This window comes from Capra hircus, chromosome 29, assembly GCF_001704415.2.
Source record: "Capra hircus breed San Clemente chromosome 29, ASM170441v1, whole genome shotgun sequence".
In the NCBI taxonomy this organism is placed as follows: Eukaryota; Metazoa; Chordata; class Mammalia; order Artiodactyla; family Bovidae; genus Capra; species Capra hircus.
The window spans coordinates 35311928-35329293 of record NC_030836.1 but is presented as its reverse complement, the minus strand read 5'-3'; the positions used below and the strand labels follow the sequence as shown (position 1 = coordinate 35329293).

General features: G+C 53.6%; 1 protein-coding gene across 4 annotated transcripts in view; it reads left to right on the top strand.

Moving 5' to 3' along the window:
* Positions 1-16056, top strand: part of NFRKB (nuclear factor related to kappaB binding protein) — a 34410-nt gene extending 18354 nt beyond the window's left edge. For 2 of the 4 annotated variants that reach the window (XM_018043223.1, XM_018043224.1), the window contains exons 13-26: positions 222-301; positions 432-478; positions 1891-1951; positions 2345-2519; positions 3329-3435; positions 4160-4283; positions 4442-4521; positions 4612-4832; positions 4928-5195; positions 5807-6019; positions 10203-10970; positions 13551-13657; positions 14281-14416; positions 14524-16056. In XM_018043223.1, the coding sequence (XP_017898712.1) occupies positions 222-301; positions 432-478; positions 1891-1951; positions 2345-2519; positions 3329-3435; positions 4160-4283; positions 4442-4521; positions 4612-4832; positions 4928-5195; positions 5807-6019; positions 10203-10970; positions 13551-13657; positions 14281-14416; positions 14524-14649 (2513 nt within the window). In that variant the 3' untranslated portion in view covers positions 14650-16056. The remainder of the gene's footprint in view (positions 1-221; positions 302-431; positions 479-1890; positions 1952-2344; positions 2520-3328; positions 3436-4159; positions 4284-4441; positions 4522-4611; positions 4833-4927; positions 5196-5806; positions 6020-10202; positions 10971-13550; positions 13658-14280; positions 14417-14523) is intronic. The other 2 variants (XM_018043225.1, XM_018043226.1) reach the window with 2 other exon arrangements.

Below are 17366 nucleotides of genomic sequence, written 5' to 3'. Positions count from 1 at the left end.
GTCAGTTTCAAGTTAACTTCCTGTGAGTGTTGTCAGACAGCAGTCCAGTTTCATCCTGCGTGTGGAAGTCCAGGCCTGAGGGCTGTTCTGTACACAGGACCATTGCCACAGTCCTGACAGGTTCTTCCTTGGGCATAGGTACAGCGAGGAGGAGGAAATGGGGTCCTTACCTTGTGCCTTTAGAGCACACTGTTGTTATTTTTGCCTTTTTGTTCTAATAGGCCAGTCCCAAGATAATGAAAAGGAATTAGCTGCACTCTTCCAGCTGTGGCTGGAAACCAAAGACCAGGCCTTCTGTAAGGTATGCTGTGAGAACCTTCTGTACGGTATGTTGTCAAGAACCACCAGCTCTCTTGTCTTGGGCTTCCAGAACCCTTGAGTTAAACAGAATTCTGGAGTCCATTGACCTGTCACTGTTTTCCTTTCTCCAGCAAGAAACTGAGGACAGCTCAGATGCCACAACGCCTGTTCCTCGGGTGTGAGTATAGCAGTACCCTGACTGAGGGTGGTGCCCCAGGAAACCCTTGTCTCAGTCCCGCCCTGGTGGTGCTGACACGTCCTTGTACATTAGAGCCAGAGAGCTTGAGAGAAATGGGGTCCATGGGTGCTTGCCTGCCTCAGCCTCCCTGGGGGGCAGCATGCTCCCAGAGTAGGAGTGTTGCCCCAGGAGTCTGAGTGGCAGGATCCACCTGTAGGTGTGTGCTTTTCCCCAGTCTCCCTTCAGTTCCCTTGGAGAATGGTGGTTCTGGGTGCTGGAGAAGAGGTGTTGGACCCTGTAGTTCTATACGCTGGAGAAGGGGTGATAGACCTGGTGGTTCTGGGTACTGGAAAAGGGGCGATGGATGCTGGTGGTTCTGGGTACTGGAGAAAGGGTGATGGACCTGGTGGTTCTGGGTGCTGGAGAAGGGGTGATGGACCTGGTGGTTCTGGGTGCTGGAGAAGGGGCGATGGACCCTGGTGGTTCTGGGTACTGGAGAAAGGGTGATAGACCTGGTGGTTCTTGGTACTGGAAAAGGGGCAATGGACGCTGGTGTTTCTGGGTGCTGGAAAAGGGGCATAGGACCTTGGTGGTTCTGGGTGCTGGAGAAGGGGTGATGGACCTTGGTGGTTCTGTATGCTAGAGAAGGGGCAATGGACCCTGTGATTCTGGGTGCTGGAGAAGGGGTGATGCACCCTGGTGGTTCTGGGTGCTAGAGAAGGGGCGATGGATCTGGTGGTTCTGGGTGCTGGAAAAGGGGCGATGAACGCTGGTGGTTCTGGGTGCTGGAGAAGGGGTGATGGACCCTGGTGGTTCTGGGTGCTGGAGAAGGGGTGATAGACCCTGGTGGTTCTGGGTGCTGGAGAAGGGGCGATGGACCCTGGTGGTTCTGGACACTGGAGAAGGGGCAATGTACCCTGGTGGTTCTGAACACTGGAATAGGGGCAATGGGCCTGGTGGTTCTGGGCGCTGAAGAAGGGGCAATGGACCCTGGCGGTTCTGGATGCTGGAGAAGGGGCAATGGACCTGATTGTTCTGGACACTGGAAAAAGGGCGATGGACCCTGGTGGTTCTGGGTACTGAAGAAGGGGGGATGGACCCTGGTGGTTCTGGATGCTGGAGAAGGGGCGATGGACCCTGGTGGTTCTGGACAGTGGTTCGGGGCGATGGATCCTGGTGGTTCTGGACACTGGAATAGGGGCAATGGGCCTGGTGGTTCTGGGCGCTGAAGAAGGGGCAATGGACCCTGGTGGTTCTGGGCACTGGAAAAAGGGTGATGGACCCTGGTGGTTCTGGATGTTGGAGAAGGGGCGATGGACCCTGGTGGTTCTGGACACTGGAGAAGGGGTGATGGGCCTGGTGGTTCTGGGCACTGGTGGAGGGCAATGGACCCATAGGTCTTTGTGTTCCAGAAGGACTGACTACGTGGTGCGGCCAAGCACGGGGGAGGAGAAGCGAGTTTTTCAGGAGCAGGTGAGAAAAAACTGGAACCCAGTGTAAATCTCTTGTGTCTGCGAGACCAGATGGAGAGATGCTTTGAGCCCAAAATTCTTGGAAGCAGGTCACACTCTTAACCTCACTGTTCTTTGGGATTGCTTTCCCGGAGCAGAGATGGTGTGAGGAAGGGAATGGGAAACCTTTTAATGGTTTTTTTTTGGAGATAACAAAACACATTGACTTCTTGATGACTTTGCTAGCGACTGGCCTTTGGGGGTCGTCCTTTCCCCACTCTGGTCGGCTCGGTGGTCCTAGTGGAATAGCCTGATTCCTCCTTGCTCCAGTCTCTCCAGGCTGACCCCTCACTGCTTGGGGCGGCTGGAGAGAGCGCTTTGGCCGACTCAGGCGCTTTGGCCCTTCTCTCGGCAGGAGCGCCACCGGTACAGCCAGCCCCACAGGGCCTTCACCTTCCGCCTGCACGGCTTCGAGTCCGTGGTGGGGCCTGTGAAGGGTGTGTTCGACAAGGAGACCTCGCTCAACAAGGCGCGGGAGCACTCCCTGCTGCGCTCTGACCGGCCCGCCTACGTCACCATCCTGTCCCTGGGTGCGCCACCCCCGCCCCCAACCCCCAGCAAAGGCGGGAGGGTCAGTGTAGCTCCAGGAAGCTTGCAGTGGGGACCCAGAGGGCGGGCTCCTGCCCAGAGAGTCTCAGGGAATCCTTGTCTTCTTTCTGGATTGTGTGCTCAAGTTTACATTCCTTTAGGAATTGTTCAGTTAGCTTAGGTGCCAGAATTTGTTTCCTCCAGACAGGGATTCTTTTAAAGGTGAGATTTTTCACTTTTTTTGTTCCATGAATTGTTGGCAGTCTGGTAACCACTGGACCCCTTTCTCAGAATTAGGTTTTTAAATGCCTAAAATAAAATACACAGTTATGAAAGAAACCAGTCATATTGCAAAAATATTCAAGCAGGTTTATGGTGCAGAAATGGGTCTTTATTATGATAAATGGCGTGATGTTGCCACAGGTGTTGTGGACTCCTCTGATTCCCACATAGTGAAGAGTAGAAATGATACTTTGAGTTGTCTCAGCAGCTGTGCTGTGGTAAGAAATCATCTGATTTCTGTTACAACATCACAGCACTGCCAGCATGTGGTTGGCAACATATGTCAGCAAAGATTGTGCTAGCCTTGGCTCACAGTGGAAGGAAATGCTAAGTTTCAGTTTGAGTTGTAATTATCTCCTGGACCCCTTGAACTCTCAAGTTGAGGGCCTTCAGCCAGGGCTGAAAGTATGAGGGGTGTGGGGGAAGCCGCCCCCAGAGGGCCGTGTCCCCCCGCTGCTGTGTCAGCAGCTGAGGGCTGGCTCCCCCAGGAACCCTGCCAACCTGTGCACTTTGCTGTTTCTGGTGTTAGTTCGTGACGCGGCAGCACGACTGCCCAACGGGGAGGGCACGCGGGCGGAGATCTGTGAGCTGCTCAAGGACTCCCAGTTCCTGGCGCCCGATGTCACCAGCACGCAGGTGTGAGGGGAAGGGCTGCTCGTGTTTTGTTGAGGGGTGTAAGGTTGCTCACAAGGGGATACAGAATGTGTGTGCTAAGATGCTTCAGTCGGGTCTGACTCTTTGCGACCCCATGGACTATACCCTGCCAGGCTCCTCTGTCCATGGGGATTCTCCAGGCCAGAATACTGGAGTGGGTTGCCATGCCCTCCTCCAGGGGATCTTCCCACCTCAGGGTTTGAACCTGAACCTGTCTTATGTCTCCTGCATTGGCAGGTAGGTTCTTTACCACTGGAATCACCTGGGAAGCCCACATGAGGGAATACAGACTGGAATAACAAATTTAATAAAACTGATGTGGAATTTCCTGGCGGTCCAGTGGTTAGGATTCTGAGCTTTCAGGGCCAAGAGCCTGGGTTCAGTCTCTGGTTGGGAGACTAAGATCCCACAAGCCTAGCGGCAAGGCCAAAAAAAAAAAACCCCAAAGAAAGGAGTCTGTCTGGGGAAGGGTGAGCAGAGCTGCCCTATGACCTTACTGACGGCAAGGCTTTCCTTCAGCGTCTGCTGAGGGTCCTCAACTCACTGTCTTCAGGGCAGCTCCGTCCCCGAGGTCTCATAGTTTCTTGTTTTGCGGAGTGACAGGTGAGCCAGTGGGAGTAGGCTCTGTGTGGGGGCCGTGCCCCGCACCCCCGGGCTTCCTCTGGCATCTGAGCCGGTGGTTTCCTCCCCTTGTCCCGGGTCCCAGGTGAACACGGTGGTGAGCGGCGCCCTGGACCGGCTGCACTACGAGAAGGACCCGTGCGTGAAGTATGACATCGGGCGCAAGCTCTGGATCTACTTGCACCGGGACCGCAGCGAGGAGGAGTTTGGTGTGTGCCCCGCTAGCCCAGGGCGCCCTGACGCTCTGTCCCGGCCCCACCCTGCTCCTTGGCATTCGCTCAGGATGCCACTGTGCAGGGGGATGGAGCCCTGGCTCTCAGCGAGACCACCCTCCTTCCTGAGCTCAGCTGCCCACTCTTGCCCACAGAGCGGATCCACCAAGCCCAAGCAGCTGCGGCCAAAGCCAGGAAAGCCCTCCAGCAGAAGCCCAAGCCCCCGTCCAAGGTGGTGAGTGACCTCGTGGGATGGCAGCAGAGGGGCCGAGCCATCCCTGCCGCCTGGCTCACGCTGTGTGCGTTCCCTCCCCTGTACGTGCAGAAAGCCAGCAGCAAGGAGGGTCCGGTGAAGGTCCTGAGCGGCGGCCCGTCTGAGCAGAGCCAGCTGAGCCTCAGCGACTCCAGCATGCCCCCCACCCCGGTCACGCCCGTGACGCCCACCACGCCTGCTCTGCCTGCCACGCCGATCTCCCCACCGCCACTGCCGCCAGTGAACAAGAGTGGCCCCGCGACAGTCTCGGAACCGGCCAAGTCTACGTCAGGGTGAGCATCCCGCATCCTGTCGGGCCTTCTCCCTCCAGGCTCCTTTCGCGTGCTGTCCTGAGTTGGTGTCTTCTTTCCCCGGGTGCTCCTTGCAGGGTTCTTCTCGTATCCTCACCAACCATGCCGCAGCTGGGAACCATGCTGTCCCCAGCATCCAGCCAGACCCCACCGAGTTCTCAGGCTGCTGCCCGTGTCGTGAGCCACTCGGGCTCGGCTGGGCTCCCCCAGGTGCGGGTGGTGGCCCCGCCCAGCCTTCCCGCCGTGACACAGCCAGCAGGGCCGGCCCCGGCGCTTCCACCGATGCCCACAGGAACGCAGATCCGCATGCCAGCCACTGGTGCGCAGGCCAAAGGCGGGCCACAGGTAAGAGGGACGGGCTGCCCACGTGGGCTCATGAACCTGGCAGGCAGTCCAGGTCGGGACCCAGGACCTGGGTCACTGCTGCTGCTGCTGGCATTTATCACAACAGCTCAGTTAATGCTCAGGGCCCAGTGACTGAGTTAGGAGTTGTGTTTGCACGTCGGGAGTCAGAACTATGGGAAGTTTAGTGATGCAACCCAGGCTGTGACATCAGGACCCTGGTGGATGGAGGTGGGATGTGAGTGAGGCCTGTGAGTACTGGTGTCAGGCTCTTCTATCGTGACTCTGATCTTCTCTAGGCCACTGACCGTGGGGCTGTAGACGAGGGTCTCCTGCCTCGGGCCCCTGTGCTGTAAAGGGGTATGGTGTTTCCCCTCTCCTTGCATGGTTAAAGTGAGATGTTAGATAGGAAAGTGTTTCTGAAAGTTCAGCTGCTCTACCAGCATGTCAGAGCTCCACACTGTCCTTTTCAGGGGGTAGTGAGTGCTCGGTACTGTGAGCTTAGAAACCCTCCTAGGGGAATGCGTCTTGGGTGGTGACAGCTGGAGGCCTCTCTGGGTGCCGGTCTGCGGCTTCCTGTCTAATTAAACTCTTGGCCCCCTGCCCGGAACTAGACAGTCATGGCCGCCGTTCCGGTCAAAGCGCAGACAGCGACGGCCACTGTGCAGCGGCCAGGACCCGGGTCGGCGGGGCTCACGGTGACAAGTCTCCCTGCGGCGGGCAACCCCACGAGCAAGCCCGCCACCAGCTCTCCTGGGGGCTCCACTCCCAGCACCCCCACAGCGGCTGTTCTTCAGAACGTCGCGGGACAGAACATTATCAAGCAGGTACATGAAGGCTGTCGGCGCGGGTCTGAGTCCTTTGCCCGGAATCAGAGGGAGACCTTAGTGGTTTGTGACCTCTGATTCTGAGTTCATTTCTATTCAAGTGTGAGTTTCCAGTAAGGGCAGTGCAAGCTTGGGAGATGCTGGAAAGGGGTTTTTTGTTTCTTTCCATGTAATTCAGAATTTAGTAGCTGAGTCTTTGGATTTGGAGTCAACTTTTCATGGATTTGCTTAAACCTAAAACCCTGTAAATAGATAGAGTGCCTGATGAACTATGGACGGAGGTTCTTGACATTGTACAGGAGGCAGGGATCAAGACCATCCCCATGGAAAAGAAATGCAAAAAAGCAGAATAGCTGTCTGGGGAGGCCTTACAAATAGCTGTGAAAAGAAGAGAAGTGAAAATTAAAGGAGAAAAGGAAAGATACAAGCATCGGAATGAGGAGTTCCAAAGAATAGCAAGGAGAGATAAGAAAGCCTTCCTTAGCGATCAATGCAAAGAAATAAGGAAAACAATAGAATGGGAAAGACGAGATCTCTTCAAGAAAATTAGAGATACTAAGAGAATATTTCATGCAAAGATGAGCTCAATGAAGGACAGAAATGGTGTGGACTGAACAGAAGGAGAAGATATTAAGAAGAGGTGGCAGGAACACACAGAGTACCTATACAAAAAAGATCTTCACGACCCAGATAATCACGATGGTGTGATCACTCACCTAGAGCCAGACATCCTGGAATGTGAAGTCAAATGGGCCTTAGAAAGCATCACTACGAACAGAGCTAGTGGGGATGTTGGAATTTCAGTTGAGCTATTTCAAATCCTGAAAGATGATGCTGTGAAAGTGCTGCACTCAATATGCCAGCAATTTGGAAAACTCAGTAGTGGCCATAGGACTGGAAAAGGTCAGTTTTCCTTCCAATCCCAAAGAAAGGCAATGCCAAAGAATGCTCAAACTACCGCACAATTACACTCATCTCACACACTAGTAAAGTAATGCTCAAAATTCTCCAAGTCAGGCTTCAGCAATACGTGAACCATGAACTCCCTGATGTCCAAGCTGGTTTTAGAAAAGGCAGAGGAACCAGAGATCAAATTGCCAGCATCTACTGGACCATGGAAAAAGCAAGAGAGTTCCAAAAAAACATCTATTTCTGCTTTATTGACTATGCCAAAGCTTTTGACTGTGTGGATCACAATAAACTGGAAAATTCTTCAAGAAATGGGAATACCAGCCCACCTGACCTGCGTCTTGAGAAACCTGTATGCAGGTCAGGAAGCAACAGTTAGAACTGGACATGGAACAACAGACTGGTTCCAAATAGGAAAAGAAGTACGTCAAGGCTGTATATTGTCACCCTGCTTATTTAACTTATATGTAGAGTACATCATGAGAAACGCTGGGATGGAGAAAGCACAAGCTGGAATCAGGATTGCTGGGAGAAATACCAATCACCTCAGATAGGCAGATGACACCACCCTTATGGCAGAAAGTGAAGAGGAACTAAGAAGCCTCTTGATGAAAGTGAAAGAGGAGAGTGAAACAGTTGGCTTAAAGTTCAACATTCAAAAAACAAAGATCATGGCATCTGGTCCCATTACTTCATGGGAAATAGATGGGGAAAGAGTGGAAACAGTGTCAGACTTAATTTTTTTGGGCTCCAAAATCACTGCAGATAGTGATTGCAGCCATGAAATTAAAAGATGCTTACTCCTTGGAAGGAAGGTTATGACCCACCTAGATAGCATATTCAAAAGCAGAGACATTACTTTGCCAACAAAGGTCTGTCTAGTCAAGGCTATGGTTTTTTCAGTAGTCATGTATGGATGTGAGAGCTGGACTGTGAAGAGGGCTGAGCGCCGAAGAATTGATGCTTTTGAACTGTGGTGTTGGAGAAGACTCTTGAGAGTCCCTTGGACTCCAAGGAGATCCAACCAGTCCATTCTAAAGGAGATCGGTCCTGGGTGTTCTTTGGAAGGACTGATGCTAAAGCTGAAACTCTAATACTTTGGCCATCTCATGCAATGGGTTGACTGTTTGGAAAAGACTCTGATGCTGGGAGGGATTGGGGGCAAGAGGAGAAGGGGACGACAGAGGATGAGATGGCTGGATGGCATCACTGACTCAATGGACATGAGTTTGAGTGAACTTTGGGAGTTGGTGATGGACAGGGAGGCCTGGCGTGCTGCAATTCATGGGGTCGCAAAGGTCGGACACGACTGAGCGACTGAACTGAACTGAAAACCCTGTAGAATAGCTGGACAGGCGTTATTGGCATTTCCCTTTTTACTTGTAGAAATGGGACATGTCTGTCTGTGCTTTCATGGTGGTGTGTATGTGAAGATAACCTTTGAGCTGCAGGGACTGGTTGGGCAGAATCGCTCCAACTGCTGAGAGCAGGGCCTGGGCGCTGCTGAATGTGCTGCAGATGCTGAGTACTGTCGTTCTCGTGACACTGCGGGGCAGCCGCTTGGATTATTCCCATTTTACTGTGAAGAAACAGAACCACTAATGATGACGCAAAGTTATTTCTTCATCAAATGAAGGTTTCTTGAGTGCCTCCTGTGTACCGGGCACTGTGCAGGGTGTGGGGTCAAGGGGTGAATCACACAGACTTGTAGTGTCACATGTCACGGCGCTGGTGGACAGGCACGTACTTCTGGGTCGGATGCCATAAGGCCGTCACAGTCGGTCAGCGGGAGCAGGGGAGTGGTCAAGGGTGATGGGCAGAGGTGGTGGCTGATGAGAGAAGGCCTGTCTGGGGAGGGGACTCACGAGCGAGGTGAGCCAAGCTGGAGAGCACGCCGTGCTGTGCTTGTCTGGGCCCAGCCTCCCAGGCGTGGGAATGGCATGTGAAGAGGCCTCCATCAGGAGTGTGTGGGGAACAACAGGAAAGCAGCTGGAAGCTCCTGAGCACGTGTGAAGGTGTTAGAAGGCGAGGTTGCCAGCAGTTAAGTCAGGTCAGACTTTGCCTTTAATTTAGGTGTGACGGGAACCCTGGAAAGACTGTGGGCTGGGATGACTTGACCTAGTTTACGCTTAAAGAGATTCCTGCTTGGGGAGGGAGCTGGGAAGGGTGTTTAGGTGGAGGAGAACATAGGTAACTGTGGTTGATTCATGTTGATATTTGCTACAAACCAGCATAATAGTATAAAGCAGTTATCTTTCAATTAAAGATATATAAATTAAAAAGAAACCCCTGCTTGCGCACTGTGGATACTGGGAGCCAGGAGCAGAAGCAGGGAAGGCATGTGGGAGGGGGTAGCAGCCATGTAGCTCCAGCATTAGGCATGTGTATCGTGTGAAATGAGGCCTGAGAAGTGAGCACTCAGTGGACAGGGGTAGTGAGTGAGCTTGACCGGCACACTGGGTCATGGATTTTGGGGAACAGGTTTACAGTAGAATGTGAGGCAAGGTAGGGGAGACAGTGATAGATAGCCTTGCTTTTGCTGAGGGCGGAGACCTGAGGCTGCAGGGGGATGTGGAGTGAGGCAGGGGTGGGCACGCTTTAGGGTGGGGGCGGCACTGTGACACTCAGTGGTCCAGCAGAGGTGGGCGGTGGCTCACTAGACACAGTTCCTCGGCTAGGAGGGTCGCACCTGTTGCATGTGGATGTTGGCCATAGGTAAGTAGGCGTTGTGAAAACCCAGGAAGTCTGGTCCCAGGGCTTACGCCCTTCAGCACCGAGCCTGGTGCTGCCTCAAAGTGGAGGTTGGCTCAGCCATAATTAGGTGTTTTTGAGACAGTAGGAGAAATGTGAGCGTGTCTTATAATATTTACCAGGTGGTTATTAGATAAGAATAGATAGTTACTTTTAAATTTGGTCCTGGGCTATTTTATGTGAAGGGCTGGAGCAGCCTTGGATACCCAGGGACGAGTGTGTTGATAAGCAAAATGGTATTTATTGGTTTACTTTAAAATATTCCGACTCCCCCCTCCCTCCACCCGGGCCCCTGAAGAGTGGGGAAAAATAGATACTCCTGGCCACGTGGTGACTTCTGAAGCTGGTGGTACATGATTTTGTTAGGCTGTTCTCTACTTTGGTGATCGTCCTCCGTTTTTCAAAGTAAAAAGTTAGGAAAGCTCGTGAAACACACGTCTCTTGTTCTGGAGGTTCCCCAGCTTTCCCCTGAAACCCTTTGAGCCTGGAGAAGACCTGTGTCAGTGCTCTTCTTCCCCTGCAGGTGGCGATCACTGGGCAGCTTGGCGTGAAGCCCCAGACAGGCAGCAGCGTGCCCCTCACAGCCACCAACTTCCGGATCCAGGGCAAGGACGTGCTGCGTCTGCCGCCCTCCTCCATCACCACGGACGCCAAGGGCCAGACGGTGCTGCGCATCACCCCAGACATGATGGCCACACTGGCCAAGTCTCAGGTCACCACAGTCAAACTGACCCAGGACCTCTTTGGGACGGGCGCCGGTGCCACGGGCAAAGGCATCTCGGCAACCCTCCACGTCACATCCAACCCCGTTCATTCCACTGACAGCCCTGCCAAGGCCGGTGTGGCCACTGCCCCGTCGTCCACTCCAGCAGGGACCACTGTGGTCAAAGTGACTCCTGATCTCAAGCCAGCGGAAGCCTCGAGTTCAGCTTTTCGCTTGATGCCAGCGCTCGGCGTGAGCGTGGCCGACCAGAAGGGGAAAAACACAGTGGCCTCATCAGAAGCAAAACCAGCTGCCACCATTCGCATCGTGCAGGGCCTGGGGGTGATGCCCCCCAAAGCAGGCCAGACCATCACGGTTGCAGCTCACACCAAGCAAGGGCCCTCAGTGGCTGGTGGGTCCGGAACTGTTCATACGTCGGCCGTGTCCATGCCCAGTGTGAACGCTGCCGTGTCCAAGACCGTGGCTGTGGCTTCTGGGGCGGCCAGTGCCCCCATCAGCATCGGGACCGGAGCCCCCGCCGTGCGGCAGGTCCCAGTCAGCACCGCGGTCGTCTCCACATCCCAGGCCGTGAGTAACTTCAGGGGTGTAGACTAGAAGCCCAGTCTAGCTCCTCTTTTGACCCGGACAGGCGTATTCACCAGATGACTCTTGCTTGTTTAGTTCTGGAACACGTTACGAAAGGATGGCACAGGCAGTAGTTCTCATGACAGTAGAGCCGCGCGGAGGCGCGTGGAGTAAATACGAGCTTTCTCTTCCCGCTCTCTGGTTCCTCTTTCATGAGGTTCATTACTAGTGGTGTTTTGCCATTTTTCCTCCGAGTCCTTTTTCTGAGCATTTCCATACATATGTACGAAATTTTAAGATCCCTATGAGAAACCTCAGTCTATATACTGTTGTGTGATTTGCTTTGTTCATTTAAAAGTACGTCTTGGGGGTTGTTCCAGATTCTACGCAGAGACTGTGCCCTTTCAGTGAGATCACTGTCCTTTGTTAACACCCGGCGCTACGGGGCCTGTTTGTTGTGTGAACACGGGGCAGTGTTTCTGGAGTGGGTCGGGGAGGTGTGCATCAAATGTTCTGACACTCCCGCTGTGTTAGGCGAAAGACCACACCAGCTTACACTCCATCAGCCAGCCTTCTGTTTCCCTTACCCCTTAACCAGCACTTGGGAGCCTGTTCTGTAAATCTTTACGTCTCCATCTTACTGGGGTTCTGTTTCTCTTTTCCTGGTCTTTGGTGGGGGTGGGCATCCCTTTGTTGGGGGAGGTTGGTGAGGGTTCTCCAGGGGTGAATGGGACATTTGCCATTGTTTTTCTGGGGTGTTTTTCTGGTATTTTCATGTTGTGTGAGCTTGTACCAACCTTTATATTTTCCACATAATAGTTCTTATATGTGTAGAAAATATTTTCTTTCAGTCTGTCATTTTTTAACTTTGCATGTGAAGCCTTTTTGCTCTGCAGGCATTTTATCTAATTAGATCATCAGCATTTTCTGGTTCCTAGGTTTCACGTCTCATGCCTTAGCCCAGGGTTATGAAGATGTTGGCTCTCATTTTCATAAAATATTTTTAGAGTTTAAAAAAAGTATAATGGATAAATCCACTTGAAATGTATTTCTGTGAATGTCACGTGTGATAAAGCTCATCTTACATTTTTCACATTATTCTAGCATCGTTGAGTAGTATGTCTCTTCTCAACTAATTTGAGACACTACCCTTATCGTAAACCAGGTTCCTGTATCAACAGGTGTGTTTTGGGGAGCAGGTGTTTATTCTTCGGCCTGTAGGTAGGGGGCAGTGTTCTGTATGGTGGCTGCATCTGGACAGTAGAGAACACAGTCTGACTTCTCTAAGTAAGCCGCATAGAAAAACCTCATCAATTAGGATAAAATCCAGAGTGATGGGGAGAGGAGGACCAACATGGTAGTAAAGCCAGGCAACCAACCCTAAAGTGCAGCGTGGCTTTAAAGGAGAGGCTTGTTGAGGTTCTCACATCAGAGAATAAGGCAGTGAGGAAGCGGCGCTCACTTGATCCACTTTTCTCTTGAGTCCTGACACAGGTGTGTCCCGCGGCACCCAGCTTGTGGCCATCAGTCGGGGTGACTAAGCGGAGGGCTCCGGGTGGGGCAGGCAGGTTGAGCGGTGGTGCCTAGGCAGCTGGTTGCCTCGCTCCCAGAGGGAGGCTCGGTCAGTGAGTGCTGCTCTGAAGTCTCCCCAGCCCCAGGCTTCTTAGCACAGCCCTGCAGCCCTCAGTCAGTTCCCTGAGGGCACCACCTGGCCGCGTCCTCTGGCCTCCTGGCACCGGTAAGTGCTTTCTAAGGGGCTACAGTTGAGTCATTTGGAGATCAGTGTCCGGCCCGGGGGACAGGTTTCCTCCTCAGTGCCTGGCTGCTGTAGAACCAGCTTACCTGTAGGAAAGATTGATTCCTTTTCTTTGCATCTTGTCAATTACTCCTCTCGAGTTATTTTTTTCAAGTCGGATTTACACAAGATTTTACCGTGTATAAGTTTTATCAACCAAAGGTTAAAACCAGGCAACCTAAAAACTGGTGTCCGTAGTGACCTACCCTGACCATCCTGAAGTCCCAGACGCGCCAGGCATCTCCAGCTCCCTTTGCGCTCCTCCCCCACATTTAACTGTGGGGTGCACTTCTCTCTTGGGTGAGTTTAGTATTAGTGTCCCCAGCTCTGCTCCCTCATCTCCGGGAGGAACAGCACCCAGGAATGGGCCCTGCTGTGTGCTCCCCTGTTCTGCACCTAACCGTGATAACTCCTGATTGCCTCTGTCCCAGCTCGGGTCTTCCGCCTGGCTGCCATGTGCCAAGTGTCAGGGTGCGTGGGTGAGTGAGAGCCTCCCCTCTGGGAGCCCAGCCTCTACTGCCCTGAAGGGAACACACCCTTTCCCTTGTGGCGTGGACGCACGTTTTATCCTGATGCCGGCAGGTGCACTCAGCTGCTCTGATTCGGCAGGAAGGAGGAGGCTTACAAACAGATAACCCCTTGGTAGAACACACGAGCCCTCACCTGGACCCCGGCTATAGGATCACTGGGCCCTGCAGAGGACCCCTCGGCTCCTGCAGCCCCTGGGTGACGCTGCGTGGTGTTCCTTGCCTCCTCCTTTCCATAAACCTGATTCTTTTTCTCTGTAGGGTAAGCTTCCTACACGGATCACAGTTCCACTGTCTGTCATCAGCCAGCCCATGAAGGGCAAGAGTGTGGTCACAGCCCCCATCATCAAAGGCAACCTGGGGGCCAAGTAAGTGCTGGGGGCTCCTGGACACGAGGGTATGTGGAAGGCGGCTGGTTTCCTGGGCTCCTTCATTGTGCTTGGCAGTATCTCACGCACCTCAAGTTGTTTCAGGCGCTGGGGATAAAGTGAGGTCAGTGCTACCAACAGGCTCATGCTGTAGGAACAGTGAACTAACCTCGTCTATGGGGTGGTAGTGCATGCTCTGGGGACAGAGCAAGGGACCGACAGGAGGCACTGGGTAGAGTGGGCGGTGACCGGCGTGCTGTTAGGGAAGCCTCCCCTTGAAGTCAAGCCCTGGGGTGTGATGGCACAGATGGCGAGGGCCTCCCTGGGGCCAGGGCTTTGTGGCTCTGACTTGACGAGAGTGAAGGTGAAGACAGGAGTCTGGGTGTCTGGGCAGCTGCCCTGGGGCTGGGTTTCTTGCTGGGAGCGCACACCTCCTGACGCCCATCCTGACCCCGGCCGGTCACCAGGTAGACACAGGGCCTTTTCATCCAGAGCACCAGGGGCCTTTGTCTGGCATGGGAGTGTGGCAGCTGGAAGAAGGGGTAGGATCTCTGGCTGGTGTCCTGTCAGTCCAGTGCTGGGGTCCCCTGGCCCGGGCCTGGCCTCACGCCTCTCCCCCACAGCCTCGGGGGGCTGGGCCGCAACATCATCCTCACCACCATGCCGGCGGGCGCGAAGCTCATCGCTGGCAACAAGCCAGTCAGCTTCCTCACGGCCCAGCAGCTGCAGCAGCTCCAGCAGCAGGGGCAGGCCACGCAGGTGAGGCCCAGTGCCCTCGCAGGGCTCAGGCTACTCCCTTCCCCACGCGCTAATCCTCACTGCGGGCCACTGGCCATCTGCCCACCAGCCTCTCTCTCTGTGCACAGGTGCGCATCCAGACAGTCCCCGCATCCCACCTCCAGCAGGGAACAGCCTCCGGTTCCTCTAAGGCCGTCTCCACCGTCGTCGTCACCACGGCCCCGTCTCCTAAGCAGGCACCCGAGCAGCAGTGATTCTCAGGGAGGAAGACATTCGGCGGCTGGACGCCACGCCAGTTGGCCTTCAGGCTGGGAGGGCAGGAGCACGGTGGCTGCCTCGCCCCACTCCGCCAGGCTGGGTGGGTATCTGAGGAAGGCCAGCAGTGGGACGCCAGCTGCGCTCCGCGGGGAGTGGGCTGTGCCAGGTGTCCTGGGCCCCCGAGCTCTGTCCTGTCTAGTCCGGGAGAAGTGTTTCTGGTGGGGGTGTGTGAACTCACCGTGGTCACACGAGCCCAGCTCTCCCGAGAGGAGACACTGGGGACGGGCTAATGTCACGGGTATGTGGATGGTGAGTGAGACTCGTTCTGTGCAGGGGTTATGTTTACCCTGGCCTTGTCTGTGATTGGTGGTCTGGGTTGTCGTTCTGTGTCCAGATATTTTTATGTAACATTTTTTGAAAAAACCTGTTGTATACCTCTATCAAGTGGAAACCTGGGCTTAGACACGCCCCCACCCCCAAAAAATGCATATTAAGTTGCTTCAGTAGTGTCTGGCTCTTTGTAGTCCTGTGGACTGCAGCAAGCCCAGGCTCCTCTGTCCATGGAATTCTCTAGGCAAGAATACTGGAGTGGGTTGCCGTTTCCTTCTCCAGAGGATCTTCCTGACCCAGGGATCGAACCCAGGTCTCCTGCATTGCAGGCAGATTTACTTAATTTTTTGACCAGAGTGAAAGAACAGCAAGATTGCTAGCAAGTTGTTGGCTGACTTGATAGCTGCATGCTGACAGAGTGGCCATGAGCTGGGGGAGAAACGTGGGCAGTGAGGCATGGGGTCCCAGAAGTGGAATTAGTGTGGCAGCTCTGCCTAAAGATGGGCAGTCAGGATCTTGCCTGCGGTCCACCCTTCACTCGCTGACTCTGTCCTCCTTGTCAAGCCTGTCTACATGTACGTCCAGAGCCAGTGGACAGAGCAGGCAGAGGCTAGGACACATAACTGCTTTCGCAGCACAAGCTTTACTGTGGTTCAGAGAGGATACGTTTTGCTTTGCTCCAGAGCAAGAGTCAGCAAACCTTGTTCCTTGGGCTGGCTACCCGGTTTTGTAAAATGTTGTACTGAAACATAGCCCACACCCATTCACTTAGGTATGGTCTGTGGCTGCTTCCAGTTAGAAGGCAGAACTCAGTAGTTGTCACAGAGACTGCACAGCCTCAAGTCCAAAAAATTTCCTACCTGACCTGTTGAGTAGAACCTTGCTGCTTCTGCACCAGAATGTGGTGGGCCTGGGGAGTATGTGGCCACGAGGCAGCACCAGCTGCAGAGGAGATGGGTCTGGGTTTATTGTCATTAGCTCCTGGCTATTCACGGTTCTCAGTCTCCACTGAGTTATAGGCAGAGCTCAGAATGTGGTTTTAAAATGTAATTAAAAGCATTGGTTGTCAACAATATGTGCCTCTTTCATACTGGAGTGGGTGTTGGGTGGTAAAGCTTTTCTGCAGTCATGGGGCTTTCCTGTCTCTCAGGAAAGTATCCGGGTTATTAAGAATGTTTCCCTCACCCATGAAAGTTCAGTGACACTCTTTGATGGGGTCAGGGTAAGGAAGTGGAGTTGGAGGGCAGAGAAGTGGAATGGCGTCTTTGGGAGGGGTTGCTGGGTGGAAATTGAGTATCAGGCAAGCTGCAGTGGTGCAGAGAAAGTTAGAGCAGTTCACTGGACACACAGACGTTTGATTCCTAAAGCAGATCTGTGAAATAGGCACGGTCATCCTCTTTTAACTGAGAGGGTCTGCGTCTTGAGTTGAGGTTAGAAAGAACCAAGATATTAGTGCAGTCTTCTGGTTGTTGGTCAAGCGCTCTCTTTGCTGCCTTCCTGTGGGGAAGTGACGTGTCCTGATGAGACCTGGTGGCCACCCCAAGCCGGGAGGGCTGAACCTAGGGGACAGATTGCAGAGGTGAAGGGGTGGGGCAGGATGGAGCTCTTGACGGGTGGTTGAGGGCTGGCGCAGAGAGGAGGTTGGTGATGGGGAGCGGTGGAGCCTGCAGGGAGGGAAAACAGCCTTTGAGCTGAGTGGAGGAGGGCACGTCCACACGGTGTCACTCCCTGCAGCACATTGCACGTGGAAACCCCGGGTCCTGGTTTCCGGGTGAGAAAGAGGCAGTAATTTGAGGAATCCTGGCTCTGGTATTTACTGCTGGTTAAAACAAACCTCTTCTGAATTTACTTAACAAATGATTTAATGATGTGTCCAGCCTTAACCCTCAACCCCACTTTATTTGCTGAAGTCACCTGACTCTGACTGTCTCCCTGGTGCCCAGACATTACATCCTAGCAGACAGGTTTTTTTCAGAACCCTGGTGATGTGTGACCTGGTGCTGCCTGTCTGTGGGTCCCCAGGGTGGCAGCCTCTCCTCCCCGCAGGCTGCTCCAGTGACACTGCCAGCACAGGCACCAGCTGTGGCTGCTTCCGGGCAGACCTCAGGGGTCTTGCAGAGACATGGGAACTATCATGGGGGTTTGGGGGCAAAAAATCCAGAAGAATTTGGTTCAGAGCCTGGTGTAAGTATGCAGACCACGTATCTGAGACTAGATTTGGTACAGGGCATCATGATGGGTTTGTACTTCATCACACACACCTCCGTGAAGGTGTCTCAACCTGTGCTGTGCAGGAGGCGTCAAAACAAGTTTTAACATTTGCATCTGACCCTCAACACCTCAATCCCTCACTTTGGAGAAGATGCTGCAGTCCCCTAAAGTG